Source organism: Phoca vitulina, unplaced genomic scaffold (genome assembly GCF_004348235.1).
Source record: "Phoca vitulina isolate PV1807 unplaced genomic scaffold, GSC_HSeal_1.0 scaffold58, whole genome shotgun sequence".
Taxonomy (NCBI): Eukaryota; Metazoa; Chordata; class Mammalia; order Carnivora; family Phocidae; genus Phoca; species Phoca vitulina.
In genome coordinates, this window is record NW_022589761.1 from 1,912,125 (window position 1) to 1,930,299 (window position 18,175).

At 49.5% G+C, this 18,175-nt stretch overlaps 1 protein-coding gene across 8 annotated transcripts in view; it reads left to right on the forward strand.

Moving 5' to 3' along the window:
• Positions 1 to 17,542, forward strand: part of ZNF536 (zinc finger protein 536) — a 422,991-nt gene extending 405,449 nt beyond the window's left edge. For all 8 annotated transcript variants that reach the window (XM_032390475.1, XM_032390478.1, XM_032390476.1 and 5 more), the window contains one exon: positions 16,803 to 17,542. In XM_032390475.1, coding sequence (XP_032246366.1) covers positions 16,803 to 17,047 — 245 coding nt within the window. In that variant the 3' untranslated portion in view covers positions 17,048 to 17,542. The remainder of the gene's footprint in view (positions 1 to 16,802) is intronic.
• Positions 17,543 to 18,175: the final 633 nt, after the last annotated feature.

Consider the following 18,175-nt stretch of genomic DNA (forward strand, 5'->3'; position numbering starts at 1 on the left):
AAGACATCAAAGAGGGTCTCACTCCCAGCCTCTGCCCTGTTTCAAGGCTCCATAATTTGGGAAGGTTGTGCGCTAAATAATTTGTGAGCCTCCAAACACACAGGTTATTGTTTGTGGACAGATGGTGTATCGCGTTTTATCACTTTTCCTTCTGTGGGTCCTCATATGTGGGACTGATGTGCATTCTGAAGTCTTTGTCTCCTTCTAAAATCTCTAATCTGAAACAGACAATCAAGCACAGAGGCAGGGCTTCGGAAGGCATAATCAGAGTTTTAAAAGCAAAGGGGGGGGGGGGGAAACGCCAGAAATCCAACTGCAGTTATGAGGCAGATGTGTTTGCAGAGAATGTGCGAGGTTATTAGGGTTTTAAAAGTGGATCCGTGTAAGGGGTCCTGGAGTGCAGGGGGAGAGGCAGAGGCGGGCAGTGGCCGCTGCCGGCCCCCGGGAGCTGCCGGGCATCGCCCCCACCGCTGCGTGGATCCCCAGGCCGAGCCCCCACCTTGCCTGCGGGGCTGGGGGTCTTTGTCCCCGCAGGCGGCCGTGGCAGGGCCTGGGAGGCCCCATCTTGGCGCGGTGGCTGCCCTTAAGAGTTAAATCATGTTGATATACAGGAAGGAAATGAAATAGACGAACTCACTCCTCTTTTCTTCCTACGGATTTTTCTTTTTTATTCTGAAGATAGAATTACTGTTTGTAAGCATCTGAAAGTCATTAGAGGCCCTGCAGTCTGTCAGGTGCCGACGCAAGGAACTGCTGAAACCAAACGGGGGCCTGCACCGAGGGCTGGGAATTTGTCATGTGCTGATGAGCAGTTATAATAATATATGAGCAAATCACAAGCATTCTGCAAATTAATCAAATTTTTTCCCCCCTTCTCCCTTGTCTCTGGGAGAGTGGCTTTGCACGCAGACGTAGGTGAAGCAGTTTTACTCACAGATGGTCGCTCTGGCATCAGATGGAATTTATATAACAGTAATTCTGATTTCCTGCCAAAGTAGCAGCAAACACACCAGGGAGATTGTAGAAGGCGAGTCATGTGGTTTTGCTGAGGTTGTTGTGGGAAGTTTAAGGGGGGAAATCTCAAATTTTCCTCTTTGCCTTTACTGTTTTTGCCTGAAGGGCCAGAAACGGAACGCCATTCTGCCATGGGCGAAATCCGTCACATCTTTCCTTGTGACTCGTCTGAAAGTGCTTCGCAGCTGTCGGAGCTGCTGGTGGTGACCGAGCCCCAGGACTCCTGATCCTCGCTGGAGCCTTACAAGATCGGAGGGGGGCAGGTTCACAAGGTGGTCGCCCGGGCGCTGGCAAGAGGCTGGGCGGGCGCCTCCAGGCGGGGCCCCGCGCGCACTTACCCTCCCACTCCCCGCGGCCGGGCGAAACCTGCAAGGGCTTTTCCTTTCAAGTGTTTTATTAAATGAAGAGTCTAACAACGCTCACTTTAATTACACACGGGCTCCGTTTATAATTCCTCTGGATTTATTCAAGTAGTTGAAAACGATGGAGCGGTGATAACAATGATCATCTTGGTTTAGCGGCTCAGAAACCTGGGAGCGTGCTGGTGTGTAAGTGTGTGTGTGTGTGTGTGTGTGTGCGTGCACGCGCGCACAGCGTGGGTATGCCCCGGGGTCCCCGGAAGGTCTCCCCGTGCTCGGACACCCCTCGCCCCCACCCCGCCCAGTGCTCGCCCTCTCCCCTTGGAGGCTGTGCCTTGCCCGGGACGAAGAGGCCCAGTAGCTGGCACGCTTCGGGGGCCACACCTTGAGGGACCTGTGCTCACCACCAGGTACCTTTGCCCTGCGGCGAGGACAATGGTATCAAGATGGCGTGTGTATACTGCATTACGCAACAAAGTCTTGCTGCTGTGGGCTCTTTCTTTTTCTTCTTCTTCTTCTTCTTCTTCTTTTTTTTTTTTCCTAATGTAAAGCCCTGCCCATTTGTTTTGGTTTACGTGACTACAGAGAAATAAGTGGATTAGACAGAAACTTTAGCATGCTTCATTGCAGCTGGGTGCCGACATCTGTCATTCCTCAGCCATATTCTGGATCATGCCAGCAAGGGAAAGCAAAGTCTGACACCTTTGATTTTAGAGAGAGCCTTTTATAGGGGGAAAAAAGAGAAGAAAGGAGTAGCATTTCCTTTGTGACTTCATAAGAAAAGCCACCTCTCTTCTAGGCTGCCTTATTTATTATTTTATTTTATTTTATTTTATTTTATTTTATTTTATTTTATTTTATTTTTGGCATGTGACAATGTTCGTGGCAGTCAGAGAGAGCCCAACGTTGGAAAGTTTATGCTTCCATCTCTCCTTACTTTGTAATTTTCTATTGTTCACGCTACCAATTTGTAGAATTGGGCATGATAAAAAGTAGCTATTTAAAATATATCCAGAGTGCCCATCTATATGGATATATACTGTGGGTATGGATTGCGGGTGTCTGATTCCTTTATGAAAAGAGAGATGTGTGATTCTCTCTCACACATAAACTCACATTAATACGAAGCAAGAGCACCGAAATTTTATGCAATATGAGTGTTCCCGCTACACTCTTTTTGGTGAGATTTTCTGCCGCCCATGTGAGCCCCCCCCAAACCATATGACTGCCCCCCCACCGAGAAATGTACTAATGTTTTTATGAAGAGGAGTGTGGGTAGTGAATTATCCACAGATAACCTTGGATACCAGCTTTCAGTGGCTTGGACGTCTGTTACTGTTGCAGTGCTTGCGTGGGGTGGTTTTGCAGGGACGCCCCTCCCCCCACGTCTGCACAGTGCATAGCACACCCTTGGCACACGCCGAGTTACAATATTGGCCCCCCTCCCATATTTAAATTGTACAATAAAACAGAAACTACAATTAAGCTCTGATGGGTTCATTTTAAGCGACACAATGGAAAACAGGAAACGATTGAACCAGCAGAGACCACCCACTTGTTTATTTCGCGGGGCGTGTGCAGGAATGCAGCTCACAAAGACCTCACCCAGGGCCCCCGCCCCGCCCCCAGAGGTGAGGCACGGGGTGTGTTGGGCACGGACAGGACAGGACAAAGCAGAGACCTAGGACTCTGAGGCTCATGGTGCCAGGAGGCAGTTGATGCCAGGAGTGAGGTGCGCCCAAGGGTGAACCATGACTAACCTCCCGGAGTGGGGGGAGGGAGCGGCCACTGGGACCTGGGTCTGACCGGCTGCCTCTGGGAGGATCTTGCCAGAACTTCTGACTTTTCAAGATAAACTGGAAATCCACGTTTTTACATAAAATCTCTTTGTTTTCCCTCATAGTGTTGAGGACAAAAAATAAATGTGTGTGCCACCAGCTTGTGATCTCTGAGGGGGGTGAAAGAGTGTCCGCCCAGGGTTCTGATGGAATCCACGGAGCTGCCACCTGGGCTCTGGGGGCTCTAGGTCAGGTTGGGTGGTGACAGGTTGGGTGGGTTGGGGGCTCTAGGTCAGGTTGGGTGGGTCCGGTTGAGTGGTGACATCACAGTCACACAGGGAGTGGGAATGGCATTGCTGAGGACCTGGGGAGGAGAGGGTGTGGTTCAGGGAGCTGTGACTGATGGGGAGACAGAGCTCCCCCGAAGGCAACACAGGAAAATGCACAACCACCCAATGACCCAAAGTGTGCCCGAAAATGGCCGAGCCCTCCTGTGCCCTCCTTGAGCGCATAGAATGGGAGCGGAGTGCAGCGGTCTGGACTGGTGTCCCCAGGGGTCTCCAGGGCACAGAGCACTTAGATTTTCCTGGGGAGGAGAGCAGCAGAGCAGGGGCGGGGCTTCCCAGGTATGGAGCACAACCCAGGGGAGGGGCCTGGGGGGGGTCACCTGTCAGGAGGGGTGGCTCATACTGGTGAAGAACACCAAGCAGGGTGAAGGGGAGCAAGATCGCGATATGTGCACTCCTCACAAGACCAGAAATGGAAGCAAGCCTGTTCAAGATCAGGGCTGCCCATGCCAGGGGTCCCCAGGCCCCCATGAAGGTGAGAAAATGGGGCTGGACACAGGGGTCACCCACCCAAGGCTGGGGCCCAAGCCGTTCTTAAGTGGCTGCTCAAGGGGAACAACCCCAGAGCCCCTTATCCAGCCCCTATTCTGTGCAGAGCCACAGGAGTTTCCCTGTGCCAGGGAAGGGAGAGAAGGGAGAGACCCTCCAAGCCTGCGCCATGGGAAACCATTAGTGGGCAGTGCCCAACGAACAAAATTAAGCACCTAATTGTGTGGAGTCTTTGACAAGGGCCGGTGGGGGCTCTGCTGGCTGGGTCCTCAGAAAGGCTTCTAGGAGGGACTGGGGCTTTGGTGGGTCTGATTGGGAGGAATCTGGGGGCTGCAGTGGGCAAATTCCTGGTGGGGATGGCAGTGGGTATTAGGTAAGAAGGGGTTGCAAGCTGGAAAGCCAGGCTAAGGAGCAAGATGCTGTGGTAGGAAATAAGGATTCGCTGAAGGTTGGAGAGTGGGGGTGGACACACGTACAGACAGGATGTGGGGGCCGGCTTGCTGTGAGTGGTGCACCTGCTCCCTTTCTGTCTTTCTGGCATCCTTCATCTGCCCCGAGAGTCCTCGCTGATGTTCTGGGGTGGGCTGTGGGTGCCAGAGGCAGGTCACATGGAGTCACTGCTGTTGCTAAGCTTGCTAAACTCCTTAGGTCTCTACTGCCCATCTTGTTGCCACGGGGACATGAGATAACTGTATTTAGCCCAATATCCCCAAGGAGGGAAGACACGGATGGGAAGAGGGTAAAGAGGAGGTGCCGCCCTGGCGAATCCTAGGAGCCCTCCCATCTTCACCATCTCTCGAGTACCACCTTAATCATTTCACTTAAGATTTTATTAAAAACTTAAAAACAAAAAACGCTCTAGCTTTATTTTAGCAAGACTATCCAACTTTGATTCACTGTTTTTTTTTCTAAGGCTGTTTGTTAACCCTAAATCGCGGTCAGCTTGGTTCCACGGAAAACCACCTTCAGGAGTGCTGTGCTCCGACTCCTGCCCCCACCCTCCCCCGGAAATGCCCGGAGACCAGAGGGTAGCAGGAGGGGGAGTGTTTGCTGTGTGACCTGGGCCAAGCCGCCAGCCCCTCTGTTCCTGGCTCCTGCTTTGCACTGAGGGCAGTGTCCTCTCTCTTTGGTTTCCTGTAACATCTTTCAGGATGAAATCGCTCACCCAGCGACAAACACTGGGCATGGTTAGAGTCTTACTATATTACACATCTAAAAATCTCCGAAAAAGGAAAGTAAGTTCATCGACCCTTTGAAGGTTATTTAATGATAAATATAAATGCTTTCATAAAATCCGGGGAGTGATTTAAGATCCCGGATCAATAGTTGCCTGTGAGTGCCCGAGGCCTGCGCTTCGGGCTGTGTCTCCGGCCCACCCAGGCAGGCTGGTGGCTTGGCCGAGCCGAGCGCAGAGGCTGCCGGGCGGGCAAGCACATCAACATGGTTTAAGGCAAAATCTGCCTGGCAGCGGCCAGAGTCTGGGCGTGAAGCTGCTGAGGAAGGGACTACGTTGAGGCCATGGGGAAGGAAGGGCAGGACGCTCCTGAGTCTCATCCTTCTGGGGTGGGGGGAGGTGGGGTGGGTGCAGAACCGGGAGGATCTGGAAGACTCCTATACCCCCTGCCAGACACTCTTCTCTGCAGATGCCTCCTGGAGGCCAGCCTCCCTTTCTGAGCTCTCCTGCTAACTGAACTTGAATCTGATGCTGCAGAGAGGCGGCAAGACGCAGTGGGTCGGGCCCCGGCTGCAGGCTCAGAGGGAGCTGCTGCAAAGCTGGGTTCTGACTCTCTTGGGCTTCGGGGCCCCGACACACCTGCAGCCTCTCGGGGCCTTGGTGTCCTCAGCTGGCAGGTGGAGACCCTGACACCTGCCTTCAGCATTGCCACTGGAATGGCGATCCTCCTTCAAGGCTGCCCCAGCACGGGCACGTCACAGAGCAGGTCCTTCGATACTTACAGCCGTATGGAGGGGATCCTGATTTACCATGTCTTACCCGCCCCACGTGGCACTCGGTGTCTTACAGGCCTCCCCTCCTCTAATCCTCACATCAACACTGCCCGGGAGCTCTGTTATGCCCATTTTACAGATGAAAAAAGTGAGATCTGGAAAGGTTAGATAGCTGGTCTAAGATCTCGAAACCCTGGAGACAGATAAGGTTTGAATCCAGGCTTCGGACTGGAGAGTCCGCACCCTTCCCCACTGTGCCTGAGTCACAGCGATGCTGCCTCCGAGGAGGGGCAGGACGGGGGTTAGTGTTCCAGTCCTTCCTGCCCCCCTACCCACCCTGGGTGCAGGCCCGGCAGGGTGCTCCAGTCCCGCTGCCCCCCCCCTCCACCGCCGGACACTCTCAGCTGTGGCCCGCTCCTGATCTGGGGCGCTGTGCTGTCTCTGTCCCTTGAAAATCAACCAACTTCACCTTTTAAGAAACTTTTTAAATAAAATTTTTATTTTAACATTGATTTAGAATTACAAAAATGTTGCATAGATAGTACAGAAAATTCTCGTATGGTGCTCATTTCCCTCTATTGTCAGCATCTTCCATTAGTAGGGTACATTTGTTACAATTACTGACTCAATGTTGATACACTGTTATTAAGTAAAGTCCCTATTTTCTTCAGATTTCCTTTGTTTTTACCTAATGTCCCTTTGCTGTTCTAGGACCCCACCAAGGGCACCACTTTACATCTAGTTGTCATGTCTCCTGAGGTGCCTCTTGGCTGTGACAGTTTCTCAGGATTTCCTTGTTTTGGATGACCTTGACAGTTTTGAGGAATATTTTGTAGAATGTCTCTCCCTTGGGATTTCTCATGGTTAGACTTGGGTTGTGGGTTTCTGGGCAGAAGACCACAGAGGTGAAGTGGCTTCCCGTTGTATCAAATCAGGGCACTGCCATCACTTGGACCGTGGTGGCCCGGCTATGGTTGTGTTTGTCAGCTGTCTGCCCTGGGAAGGTGGTCTTTTCCCCATTCCACACTGTGTTCTTCCTGGCACTTCCCTGGGAAGGAAATCACCACCCAGCCCACATGAAGGAGCAGGAGTTATATTCCACCTTCGAAGTGGAGACTTCCATAAAGCCTGTGGAATGCATGGGGCATTTGTCTGTCCTTTTCCATGTACTTAGAGATTTAATCATTTAGTTATGTCAGTATGACTTGTGGATGCTTGTTGATACTTTGGTTTATAATCTGATACCATGTCATTCACTTTGTTGCTAAAATTGTTGCAGCTCTGGCCACTGGGGGCTCTCTCACTTGACTCCCTGCTACTTTGACATACCCCCATCAATGCGTGGCATTTGGAGCAATTTCTTACTTTCTGGCAAAAGACACTCCAGGACCATCTTATCTATTTCCTGTTTTAGCCCTAGAATCAGCCATTTCCACAAGCAACCTTGGTTCCTTTTGTTGAGAATGGTACTAAAAGTCAAGTCTGGGTGCTAAATGTGCTTGCTGCCCCTGGGATGTCATGGGCTCTTGGTGCGCTGAGCGGACAGAACAAGGAAATGTAAGTGTGTCTACTAACCCCTGCATATACTCAGATCTGTGTTACAGATATTGAACTATACACCAGTTCACACTGACTGGCGTCTCCAATCCATTACCACATGGATAAAAATTCACTTTTAAAATAGTGAAATATTTTTTGGTAGTGCTTTAAATTAAAACCCAAATCACAGGAAATTTGAAACCTAAAATTATCTATACTAAGGATATTCTGAAGTGTTTTAGCATCTTTGATTAGATGGATGAATATTTTTTTGAAAACTGAAAACATAAATTATGCACCTGATTAGAACCATTCTTGCCTATTTGGAATTAGGGAAATTATATATATATATATATATATATATATATATATATATATATGTATATATAATGTGTGCAACTGAGAAAGTAGTAGCTCTTTCTGTTGGCTCAGTGTGTGTATGTATATTTTTACCCATCTCATTGCCGCTGTTGAGCCTATTAACCTGGAACGATGGCCAGGGTCCTGGGCAGGAGCCCTTCCAATTGGCAGCTTCAGGGTCAGCCGCAGATGCTCAGAGGGAGCAGCAGGGAAGGGCCGGGTGGAGACCAGACCACCAGCCTGAGGCCTGCCCCACCGGAGAGCGTGCTGGTACCCCCACGCCTGGATTCCTCCACTTCTGGGGGCCGTGTTTCTAACATACACAGCTGGCTCTAGAGGTGGGACCATTTTCTTAACTACCAGCATGCATCTTGCAAATGTCCTTAGTTTCCAGGAATGCAAAGGACTCTCCAGTTGGGGTGCAATAGAAAGAGTGGTGTTGCTCAGGATCCCTCTTGGTACCCCTCAGAGGTGGCGCTTCCCAAACCTCCTGGCCCTGTGCATGGGAGGGGCCTTTGAGGGCTACTCCTCTCCACCTCACCAGCTGGCCCCTTCTAGAAAACAGTGCCATAAAATGTGGCTGTGGGAGACCCTCCTGGGGTCTTACAAATACTCCATAATCCTGTGCTCCTAAGAAGGTATTTCAGAAAGGACAATGGGAGTGTCTCCAGGTGAGCCAGCTTTGGGTTTGCTGTAGGCGGCTTTCTCAGGGTCAACGCCCACCCAGGGTGCACATGGGTTGTGGCCGGGGCTGATCTAGAAGTCATGGCAGCAATGTTGCTCTTCATTTACCCACATGCCAACTTTTCCCATTTATTTCAATGGACAATAAAAGGGCCCTGTGTGATCGATCTGAAAGTCTGCCCGGGTGTGGGGGGTTGACTCTGCAGTGTGAGGACACAGGGGGATGGCCCGTGTCTCTGTGTCTACCTGGGGCCAGGGACCCTACTCCCTACCGCTTACACACGTGACCCTCTTCTGGACCCTCTTCCTTGTGCTGACCATGTACCATGATTCATGGATGCCCTTGTTCCAATGTCCAGAATTGTGCCTCTGTCAGCATATGTAGACCCTGCCTCTGGCCAAACAGCTCATGGGTCCTTCCTCAAGAATGTTCTTCCTTTCCCCGGGCCCTTTCCGGGCCTGTCCTCTGTGCCATCTTTTTGACTGGAAACTGGAGCCTGGTTCAAAGCAGCTGGATGTCCTCGCCTCATACAATCTTGGCCTCTTCCTCTTCCTGCTGGAGACGGTGTCCGCTAGGTTGCGTGGCCAGTCACTCAGCTTCTATTGGGTGGGCATTGTGTCAGGCATGCAGAAAAGATGCCCTTCCCATCCTTGTGGCGCTGAAAGTCCTGTGTCATTCCCACAGCAATCTGCTCGGGGTAATGTATGCAGTAAGTACTCAATGTGTGCTCGTGGAAGTGGGCTGGGTTCCAGGAGTTGCGTGATTGAAGCTTGGAGTCCTGTGGCTTGGTGACAGCCATGTGTGTAATGCCTGGCTTTGGTGGGTGTCTCGAGGCCACAGTGGTGCCTGTTGTCCCTAAGGGGGGTGGCATGTGACGGGAGCGATATCCCATACACACACATTATAGTGCATGCCCTTCCAGGGTGTTCGTAGACTCTCTCCTGGAACATCCTGGGTCCTGATTGCAGATAGCTCTGTGTGGAGACTCTTCCAACGAGTGATTGGCAGGAGGGAACCGAGGTGAGCGTGAGCGTCTGTTGTGAGCGTGGGACGAGGTGAGCGTGTGTTGGGAGACAGCCCTGAGGTTGAGCTCCTGGTCAGAAACCAGCTAGCTGCATAGCCCTGACTTGGGACAATTCTTTACTCTCCCTGAGCCCGGTTATCCTATCTGTAAAATGGGAAGACTTGTCTCTAGCACATCTCCCTACTGGCGACTGTGAGGACAATTGACACCATTCCTATAAATGTGCCCTGATGAGTTGTCCCAAGACCAAACACCGGAGGTTGGCTGCTAACTCCTCCAACCCCTCCTATCTGCCATCCCACACCAGAAGAGAAACCATCGGCTAGGAAAGTCTGGAGGCTCCGTGGAAACAGCACCATCTCTGTCCACAAGTGTGGAGCTGTAATTAATGGATGGTCCCCCACGGGGAGGCATTTTCCTCTCCCCCTTAGGTACCGAGAAAGAGCAGATATTTCCATCGTAGCAAGTAAGAAAAATATCTTGTTTCCCCACTTTTGTTATAAACAATGTACGACTTGCTTTCTCCTTACTCCTCTTGACCCTCCACACTGTATACATATTTATATATTATTCATAGTGGATTAAAAATGAATGTGCTCTTTACCACGTCTCTACGGCGCAGTGACAATACAAATTAATGTATGATGTACTTACTTTTCACATGGCAGTGATGGGAAATGTTGATGGCCTCAAAGTGAGAGGTGGAGAGAGGGGAGTGCAGTGGGGTGGGCAGTGGGGGGCACCCATCTGGCCGCACGTCAGGGCCCAGGGCCCGGCTACAGACAGGGGTCGGGGCTGCACTCAGCTGTGTTGCTGTAGAGATGGAAAGGCCTCCCCACTTTCCTTCTCCCATGGAAGGAGGGCCAAGCTCCCCAGTGGGTCCTGTGAGCCTGGCCCCTGTCCGGCTCCCTCACTGGGCTTCACCTCCATCACCATGCCTTGTTCCCAGACCCCCGCACTGATCCCAGGCTTCCTATCCCTGTGCCTGAGGTCAAGCCTGTCCCTCTGTCTGGAGGAGGGCTTCTACCCCTTTCTTTCTCCTGACTGCCTCTCTCATTCTTTCTTCCGTCCATCCATCCATCCATCCATCCATCCATCCCTTCCTTTACTTAAAAAATACTTGCTGGATATCTGTGATGTTCTAAGCACTGTGCTAGGTGGTGAGAAATGGCAATAATCCAAAATCGCAAAAAACAAAACCCCACAGCCCCTGCACTGTGGAACCGACTGTCTAGCGGGGAAGATAGACGTAATTGTTTATTTGTTCAGCTACCGTTGTTGGAAACTCTCCCGCAGATTTTGCCCTGATGGCCTTCACCACCACCATGGTGAGTCTGGGTCTTCGGGCCTCCTCCTCGAGGCAGAGGCAGGTGTACTAGAGGAGATAACTACAGTAATTAGATGAAGTAGGGGCAGAGAGCATTCCAGATTAGGGAACGAGAAAGGATGGAGCAAAAATCCTGTGGCAGGAAAGAGTATGAAGCATTTGGAGAGCAGAGGGAGTCCTGGATGCAGAAGGCAGCAAACTCTGGGGGGGGGGATTTGAGGGTGAAGACAGTGGAAGGACCTAGAGGGGCTCACATTCCTCTGGGTTGAGCTCTCAGAACCCCCCAGTCACCTCTACTCTGTCACAACCCACATTGCTCCAAAGTGCTGTTCCTGGTCTAGCCCTTGACTAGAACAGGATCCTCTAGATGGGGAGATGTTTCTGGCATGCGGTCCGACCCGAAGCCCATCCTCACCTCCACTTGCTGACCTCCCTCCACGTGAAATGCAACTGTTAACAACCTTTTCCTTTGGACTCTGAAGGCCTTCCAGTTTCCCAAAGCTCCCGTTCAAGGGCAAATGCCCAGAGGAGAGACAACGTCGTAAGCTCTCACCGAAGGCCCCCCCGAGGCACAGAGCACATAGCAGTGATGCAGGAGACCCTGCTGTATCAGTACCTTGATGAAGAACAGAGCCCGGAGGCCCCTGACCCAGCTTAGACGGGCTGCCCGATGACAACAGTGAGAACAGTAAGCAGGACAGTGACAGACAGCTGACGTTTCTATAGCTCTGGATTTTTTCCGCACTTGACACACAATTCCCTGCCATGCTCACAACATCCTACGGTGGGAGTATTAGCATCACTGCTCCCCTGCCTCTGTTTTCAAGACGTGGGAACCGAAGCCCTGAGAGATCCCATTCCTCACTCTGGGCCAGACACAGAGGAAACTCAAGTTTGGGTTAAGTAGCCTCCCCACCTCTCAAGGGAGGAAGCTATGCTTTGAACCCAAGCTCCTGGTCAGACTCCTGCCGCCCAGTGTGTGGCAGGAGGACACCTGAGAGCAAAGCAAAACTGCCAAGCCAGGAGAGCTCCCCGACTTCCTCTTGGCCAAAGGCCGCCCTGGAGTGCAGTGCTTCTCAGTGGGGTTACACTGGACAGAGGCCGCCGTCTCCATGCTGGTTGCTAATGGGGAAGCTTATTCTGTCTTAGAATTGATGAACCTTAGCACCTTCATGGCCACCTGCAGACCCAGGTGCATCGTCGACTCTATCTCCAGGTTACCAAGGTGGTGTGGTTGGTTTTCATCTCACTCAAAAGGGATGGATGGACGTTTGCAGAGTTCAAAGCTCACCAAGGGGTAGCCCTGTCACCCTGCCGGCTGCATCAGCTTCTCCTCTGGGAATGGGATGACCTGCTTCCATCTGGAGGTCAGATTTCCCCGCAAGCCCCACCTCCACCCCAGGCAGGACAGCAGAAGCTTGAAGCAGACTTCCGTGGGCCCCTCCTGCTGCTTCTACCTGCAGATGGATCCCTTCTTGGCCACAAATATTTGGAACACCACAGCTAACTATTCCTGGGAGTTCTCAGATTTGGGGTTTGTTCTGAAGCCCTTGCTTATGATCTCTGGCCAAAAACTAACAGACCTTGACATCACTGCATTTGTCCCAGTTGCCCGGGGCTTCAAGTGTACAAATAGCATAGAGAAATTTGAACCGCTCCATCCAGGTTTAGCTGGACTCAGAGATGTATCAGGTTTCAAAAGTGATTTGCATAACAATAGCTTTCTGTTTGGAAGTAAATGTTCCCATCACCAAAGGACAGACCTTTCACTTAAATTTGATCCTGGAGAGAACACACTGCCTTCTTCTGGACCTTTCAGCAAGCCACTGAGAAGGGTGTGTGTGTGTGTGTGTGTGTGTTGTGTGTATGTGTATCCTGTAAGCACATATTGCAATCATGGTTCTTGTAAAGATTTCAGAGAATTAGGGTGTCTGGGTACTTTATATCCGGTGGAAATTTGTTCTAAATTCAAACCGTCCAGATTTACTGTATCTTAACTTGCTCATCTTGCCATAAAGCTCTAATATGAGGATCACATACAAAACTCTATGTAAAGGACTATGGAGAGTTTCAAGATCTTCAGGTGTTCGGGATCTTCAGGTACTACCATCATTACCTACAATGCTTCTATCTACAAAGTATATTGCAAGATCAGGATTGATTATGATTCCAATATCGTTCAGACTTCCTCCTACAAATGTACACATGCAGTGTTCTATATGTTTACATATAGATTTCCATCTCACCTAAGTTAAAATGCAAACGAATTCAGTACTCATGTTTTGATCACTGTTGTATCCAACTATGCCTGGATTATAGTACCTCTTTGACTCTAACAAGACCTAGAGACTCAGAATAGCCATAGGTTAAAATCATGACTAATATTTTAAAATCAATTGGTGGGAAAAATGCACTTGGTGCTTTGATGCCAAGTTGGCCATTCACAAAGGCTTTTATTGTGAATAAAGGTGATATTCGAGGTTCTCCACTGGGCTTGCCAAGATGCGTGTCCCATGGCTCCCCTGTGGTACGATTTGCAGAGAGGGTGGCTTCCAAAGGTTGTAGCATAGAATTCATACAGAAATGTATTATTCGTAATGATGATAGACAATATAATAAACAGGCTTGACAGCCAGGCAGGAACAGTGGAAGAACAGAAGACCCACTTTGAATCCTGGGGACCCAAGGTGGGTTTATTAAACAAGATCACGGTTCGGCCATCTTGCTTCATACTTGCGCTAGACTCTTGGGATCATGGTGCCAAGAGTTCTGGTTTTATTTTTTATTTTCATTTATTTATTATTCGGAGTTCTTAACTCCAGAGACTTGTCAGACTATGGTGATAGTGTCCGTCAGTGACTTATTGCCATATGATACATAAATTGTGAGCCATGGTAATTGGCATAGTGAGCGGCCACATTGCTGTCCGTGGTGGCAAGCCAGAAGATGGAGTCTATTCCTGAGAAGATATTTCTGAGAAACTTTCAGAACATTTCTTAGGCTTCCTGAGAACTGGAGTCTCAGTTCTTCTCAGGTTCTTTGGATGACCTTCAATTAGTTCCTATGTCTCTAGCTATAGATTTGGGCTGTCTTTTCTCCTGCTCAGGAGCTGCTCCTGCAGAGTAACCCTGAATCCTCTCTCACCGAGCCCTGGCCTAGTAGTTTGGTGTCTACAGGGATGAACAGCCTCTTGAGTTGGGTGGTTGAGTCTTGCGATCTGCCTGAAACTCACTGATTCCCAGCTTAGGACTGACTTAGATTCACTATTATGGCGGAGAGAATGGTTGTTCCTGTCCCACTTGCCACTCACTGGCACCCAGATTCTTCCCTTTTGTCTATGCCCTAACTCTGATGTGATGAAGAATAAGGCCACTTACATTCTTTGTAAAACTCTTGAATCCACATTAGAAATAGGAGGCTTGGTTCTCCTTCCCTACCAGCGCACAGCCTTCCCTGTCATCTGTGGGCGAAGTGACCGAGCCTTAAGGGTGGTGCCGGGTAGCAGGAAGGCAGGAGGGGAATGACGCTGGTGCATCTTTCTCTCACCTGACACTCAGGTCCAGGCCCCTCCTGCTGACTGGTGGTATTCTTCTGGCTGCGGTAGGCTGTGCAGAAGGGCCAACAGCAAGTGTACTTTTCTTGGGTTTTGTTTATTCTTCACTCCAAAGTCCACAGATTTGCAAATTGGCTTTTGGCAAGTGGGAAAGTTGATCAAATTCAGCCTTGTGTTAGATGCAACAATGGAAACAAAAGAAGCAGAAACGCTATCCAAAAATTTATAATACCTTCAAAAAAAGGCAAGGTGAAGGAATAAGATAATGCTTCAATTCCAGAAACGGTTCATGCCTGCTTGCTCTGTGCCAGGTAGTGCGGCTTGGCACCAATGATACTAAGATGGCTCTGCTTCCTGCCAGGAGCCCACAGCCAATCAAGGGGGACCGATACACAGTGGCCCACAAAAGCAGCATCCCAGTTGGGCAGAACCTTGAAAGAAGAGAGAGAATGGAAATGGTACTTCAGGGAGAGGGTCACACAGCAAACACGTGGAGACCCTGCAGAATGAAGCCTTCTTGCAGAGACCACGAATGGTTTGGTTTGGTGTGGACAGATGGAGAGAGGGAGGATGCTCCAGAGGAGACTGGTGAGGTGGCTGGGACTGGACTTGAAGGTCCTGATGATTTCTCAGAGGGTCGGTGGCCATCAGAGACTCGAGGCAAGGAAATCACAGCTGTCCTCCTGCGTTTGGAGCCCGCTCTGGTATTCCTGGGGAGGCTGCGCTGCAGGTGGGACACGTGGGAATCTCGAAACCCTCCCGCAGGCTGCGGTGTTCATAGTCTGGGCAAGGGTTGGGACACAACGGACCAGCCTCTGAGGGGGGATGGGAAAGAGGAAGATTCAATAGGTAGGAGAGATTCATCCCTGCAGACCATTTGGCTAGGAGGGAAGAAAGAGAGTGCTAACTCCATAAACCCACTAAGAAAGAAGGAAGGATCGGGCACTGTGCGCCATATGAAGTGAAAGTGAGCTTCAGCTCCAAATGTTTGGTTGGGTTCCAGTGTCGCAGGAACAAGACTGTTTTGCTAAGTAGATACACAGGACTTCTGCAATTACTGTTCTAGAAAAAGTGCTGAATATGCTGTTTGGATATCTCCTGGTGTAAATGGTTGCGCCCATTTATTTACTTGTTTATTTTTCTGAGCAAATGAAACCCAGACTTGGGCCCTGACCTCTCTGGGTGCTGGGTGGGACAGCACTTATGGGCTTCCAGGAATGGCACATCAACAGCTTCTGAGCATCAGGGGGAATGCAATTGTTCTATTAGAACTTCCCAAACCAGATGCTTTCCCGGTTCCTCAAGATGGCAGAAATGTGTGCGTGTCTGCTCAAGCATGGAGGACTATGTGGATTTCCACAAGAATCCGTCTTCTGTTCTGATTGAGACATGTCTAGAAAAATTTGATGCCAAGGGTTACTACTCAAAACCTAACTTCTTTAAAACCATACTGGCCTTGGCCATTTGGAGATTTTGGTTCCTGCCAGACATCTTCTACAGTCTCCTCTTGAAACGCTGAGTTTTTGCAAATTCCAAGAGCTTAGCACTTCCAGCCCTGCCCCAGAGCAAGGCTCGGGGCACATCCTTCCCTCAGCCCAATGCAAACACACACTCCCTCTCACAGGCGCCATGCTCCGGTTGCTTATCTGTAAAGAGTTGATGGACAGATAAGAAAGTGAACTGGCTTAGTGCTGAGACCTGAGTCAGGATCCCAGGTGGAGGGATTTACGGCTTTTTTGTATGTGTAGAACCGGGATCAGCAAAGCACGGTCCAGGGGTCAAATCCCTCTCCTGTCTGTTTTTGTACAGCCTGGGAGCTGAGAATGGTTTCTACATTTTAAACGGTTGGGGGGCTGGGAAGCAAGGAAGAAGAACTATTTCATCTCTCAGGAAAATCATACGAAATTCAAATTTCAGCATCTAAAAGAAAAAGAGTTTTGAATTTCATCAATAAAACGTTGGAAATTTATTTCCTCTCTTGTCATAGAGGTACCTACATAATATCTTTGATTTTGTGTCTTGGCCTGCAAAGCCTAAAATATTGGCTATCTAACATTTTATAGAAAAAGAACCTAGGTGTTGGGAACATTGTCTTCTGTCACCTGGAAAGTCTGCATTAAAACTCTCCCTAGGATGGGAAGATCCTACACATTCCCGGCCAAGTTATTATTAGTCGGTAACTTATTATTTCTCCAAGTAACTTACTATTTGTCCAAATATATTGGCTACTTTCCTGTCCTTTGCTAATTTGATTTTTGCACAGTAAGTGCAATCATAATATTGAGACTCTCGGCAGTAATGATGATGTCCTCTGAGCCATGGGGGCGGGGGGCGGGGCCCACAAGCAGCAGAGCTGACCTGCCACTCTTTGTGTCCGCAGGTCACAGGCCTTTTCAGTGCCGATACTGCCCCTACAGTGCCTCTCAGAAGGGGAACCTGAAGACCCACGTGCTCTGCGTCCATCGTATGCCTTTTGACAACAGCCAGTATCCCGACCGCCGGTTCAAACGCTCCAGAGTCGACGCGGAGGCTTCTGGGAATTTCGAAGACCCCACAGCTGTCAAGGCAGGGAGCTCAGCAGAGCTAACAGAGGAGGGCTGCAAAGCCCAGGAGGAGCGTAACTGAGCAAACTGACCTGTATATTGCAATATTATTTTACACAGTTTTAAGATTATGCATCTGGTAAAAGAGTTTGCTAACTGCATTCCAAGGGGGAAAAAAAAATCATGTACAACCCCCCCCACTAGTGTATAGAACATTTAAAAAATTTAAAAAAGATATCTATATATATATTAAAAAAAACAAAAAATTAAAAAAAAAAAACAAAAACAAATCCCCAGCCCTTGAAAATGGCTGCTAAACTGTTACCCGGCAACAAGTACTTCTAAACAACGCAGGTGGAAGACGAGTGATTTCCGAAAGGCTTGGTGTCCTCCAAGCTTGAGAAAGCTGGGGACCCCTTCCAACTCTTAAGTCGTCTTGGTCCCCCAATCATGCTCTTAACTGAAAAATGATGCCATCTAAATGATCTAGTGTTGCCTTGAAGATGGAGGGGCTGTGTTTTCATCGTTGAAAACACCTCTATGATCCGCCACCAGCTGCTGCCATCAGCGCCCCCCCCCCCCCCCCCCCCCCCCCCCCCATGAGATGTGCTGAGAGGCAGTCGTGGTGCCAGTCAGGCTGGAACGGTCACTGCAGAGAAAATCAATTCACGTGGTGTCCCAACTGCACTCGCGGAGGAATCCGAGCCCGCCGCCCGCGCCCCGGCTGCCCGGCGCTGCCAGGCTTGCCATCTTACACGTGCATTTTTAAAAAACACACAGCCAAATGAATCCATGGTCAGGAATTATCTGCAGACAGATGCCCATTGCAGGTTTGATGAGTAATTCCTTTTTTTAGATCAAATTGCTGTATTGAGGGAAATGCTTTTCTTTTCTCCGTTGTCTTTTTTTTTTCCCCCCGGGATGAAAAAGAAGTTGCCACTAAAAAAAAAAATAATAACAATAATAATTAGGGGTACATGATATACAATGTTGTTTAGAAAAACTAGCCAACCCTATCCATAGAAGGTGCTGGTGAGAAATTCATGTCATAATAGAAAGATGGTTTTTTATTATGGTTTTTAAAATTTTACTTGAATGAAGGCTGCTCCGGTCCTTATTATCAAGCTTTGTTTCATGTGTTCGTTTTTATAAGGATCACAGACATGAAGCAAGGTTTTCTTCTCCGACAAGCTCTTATGAAATAGCTTGT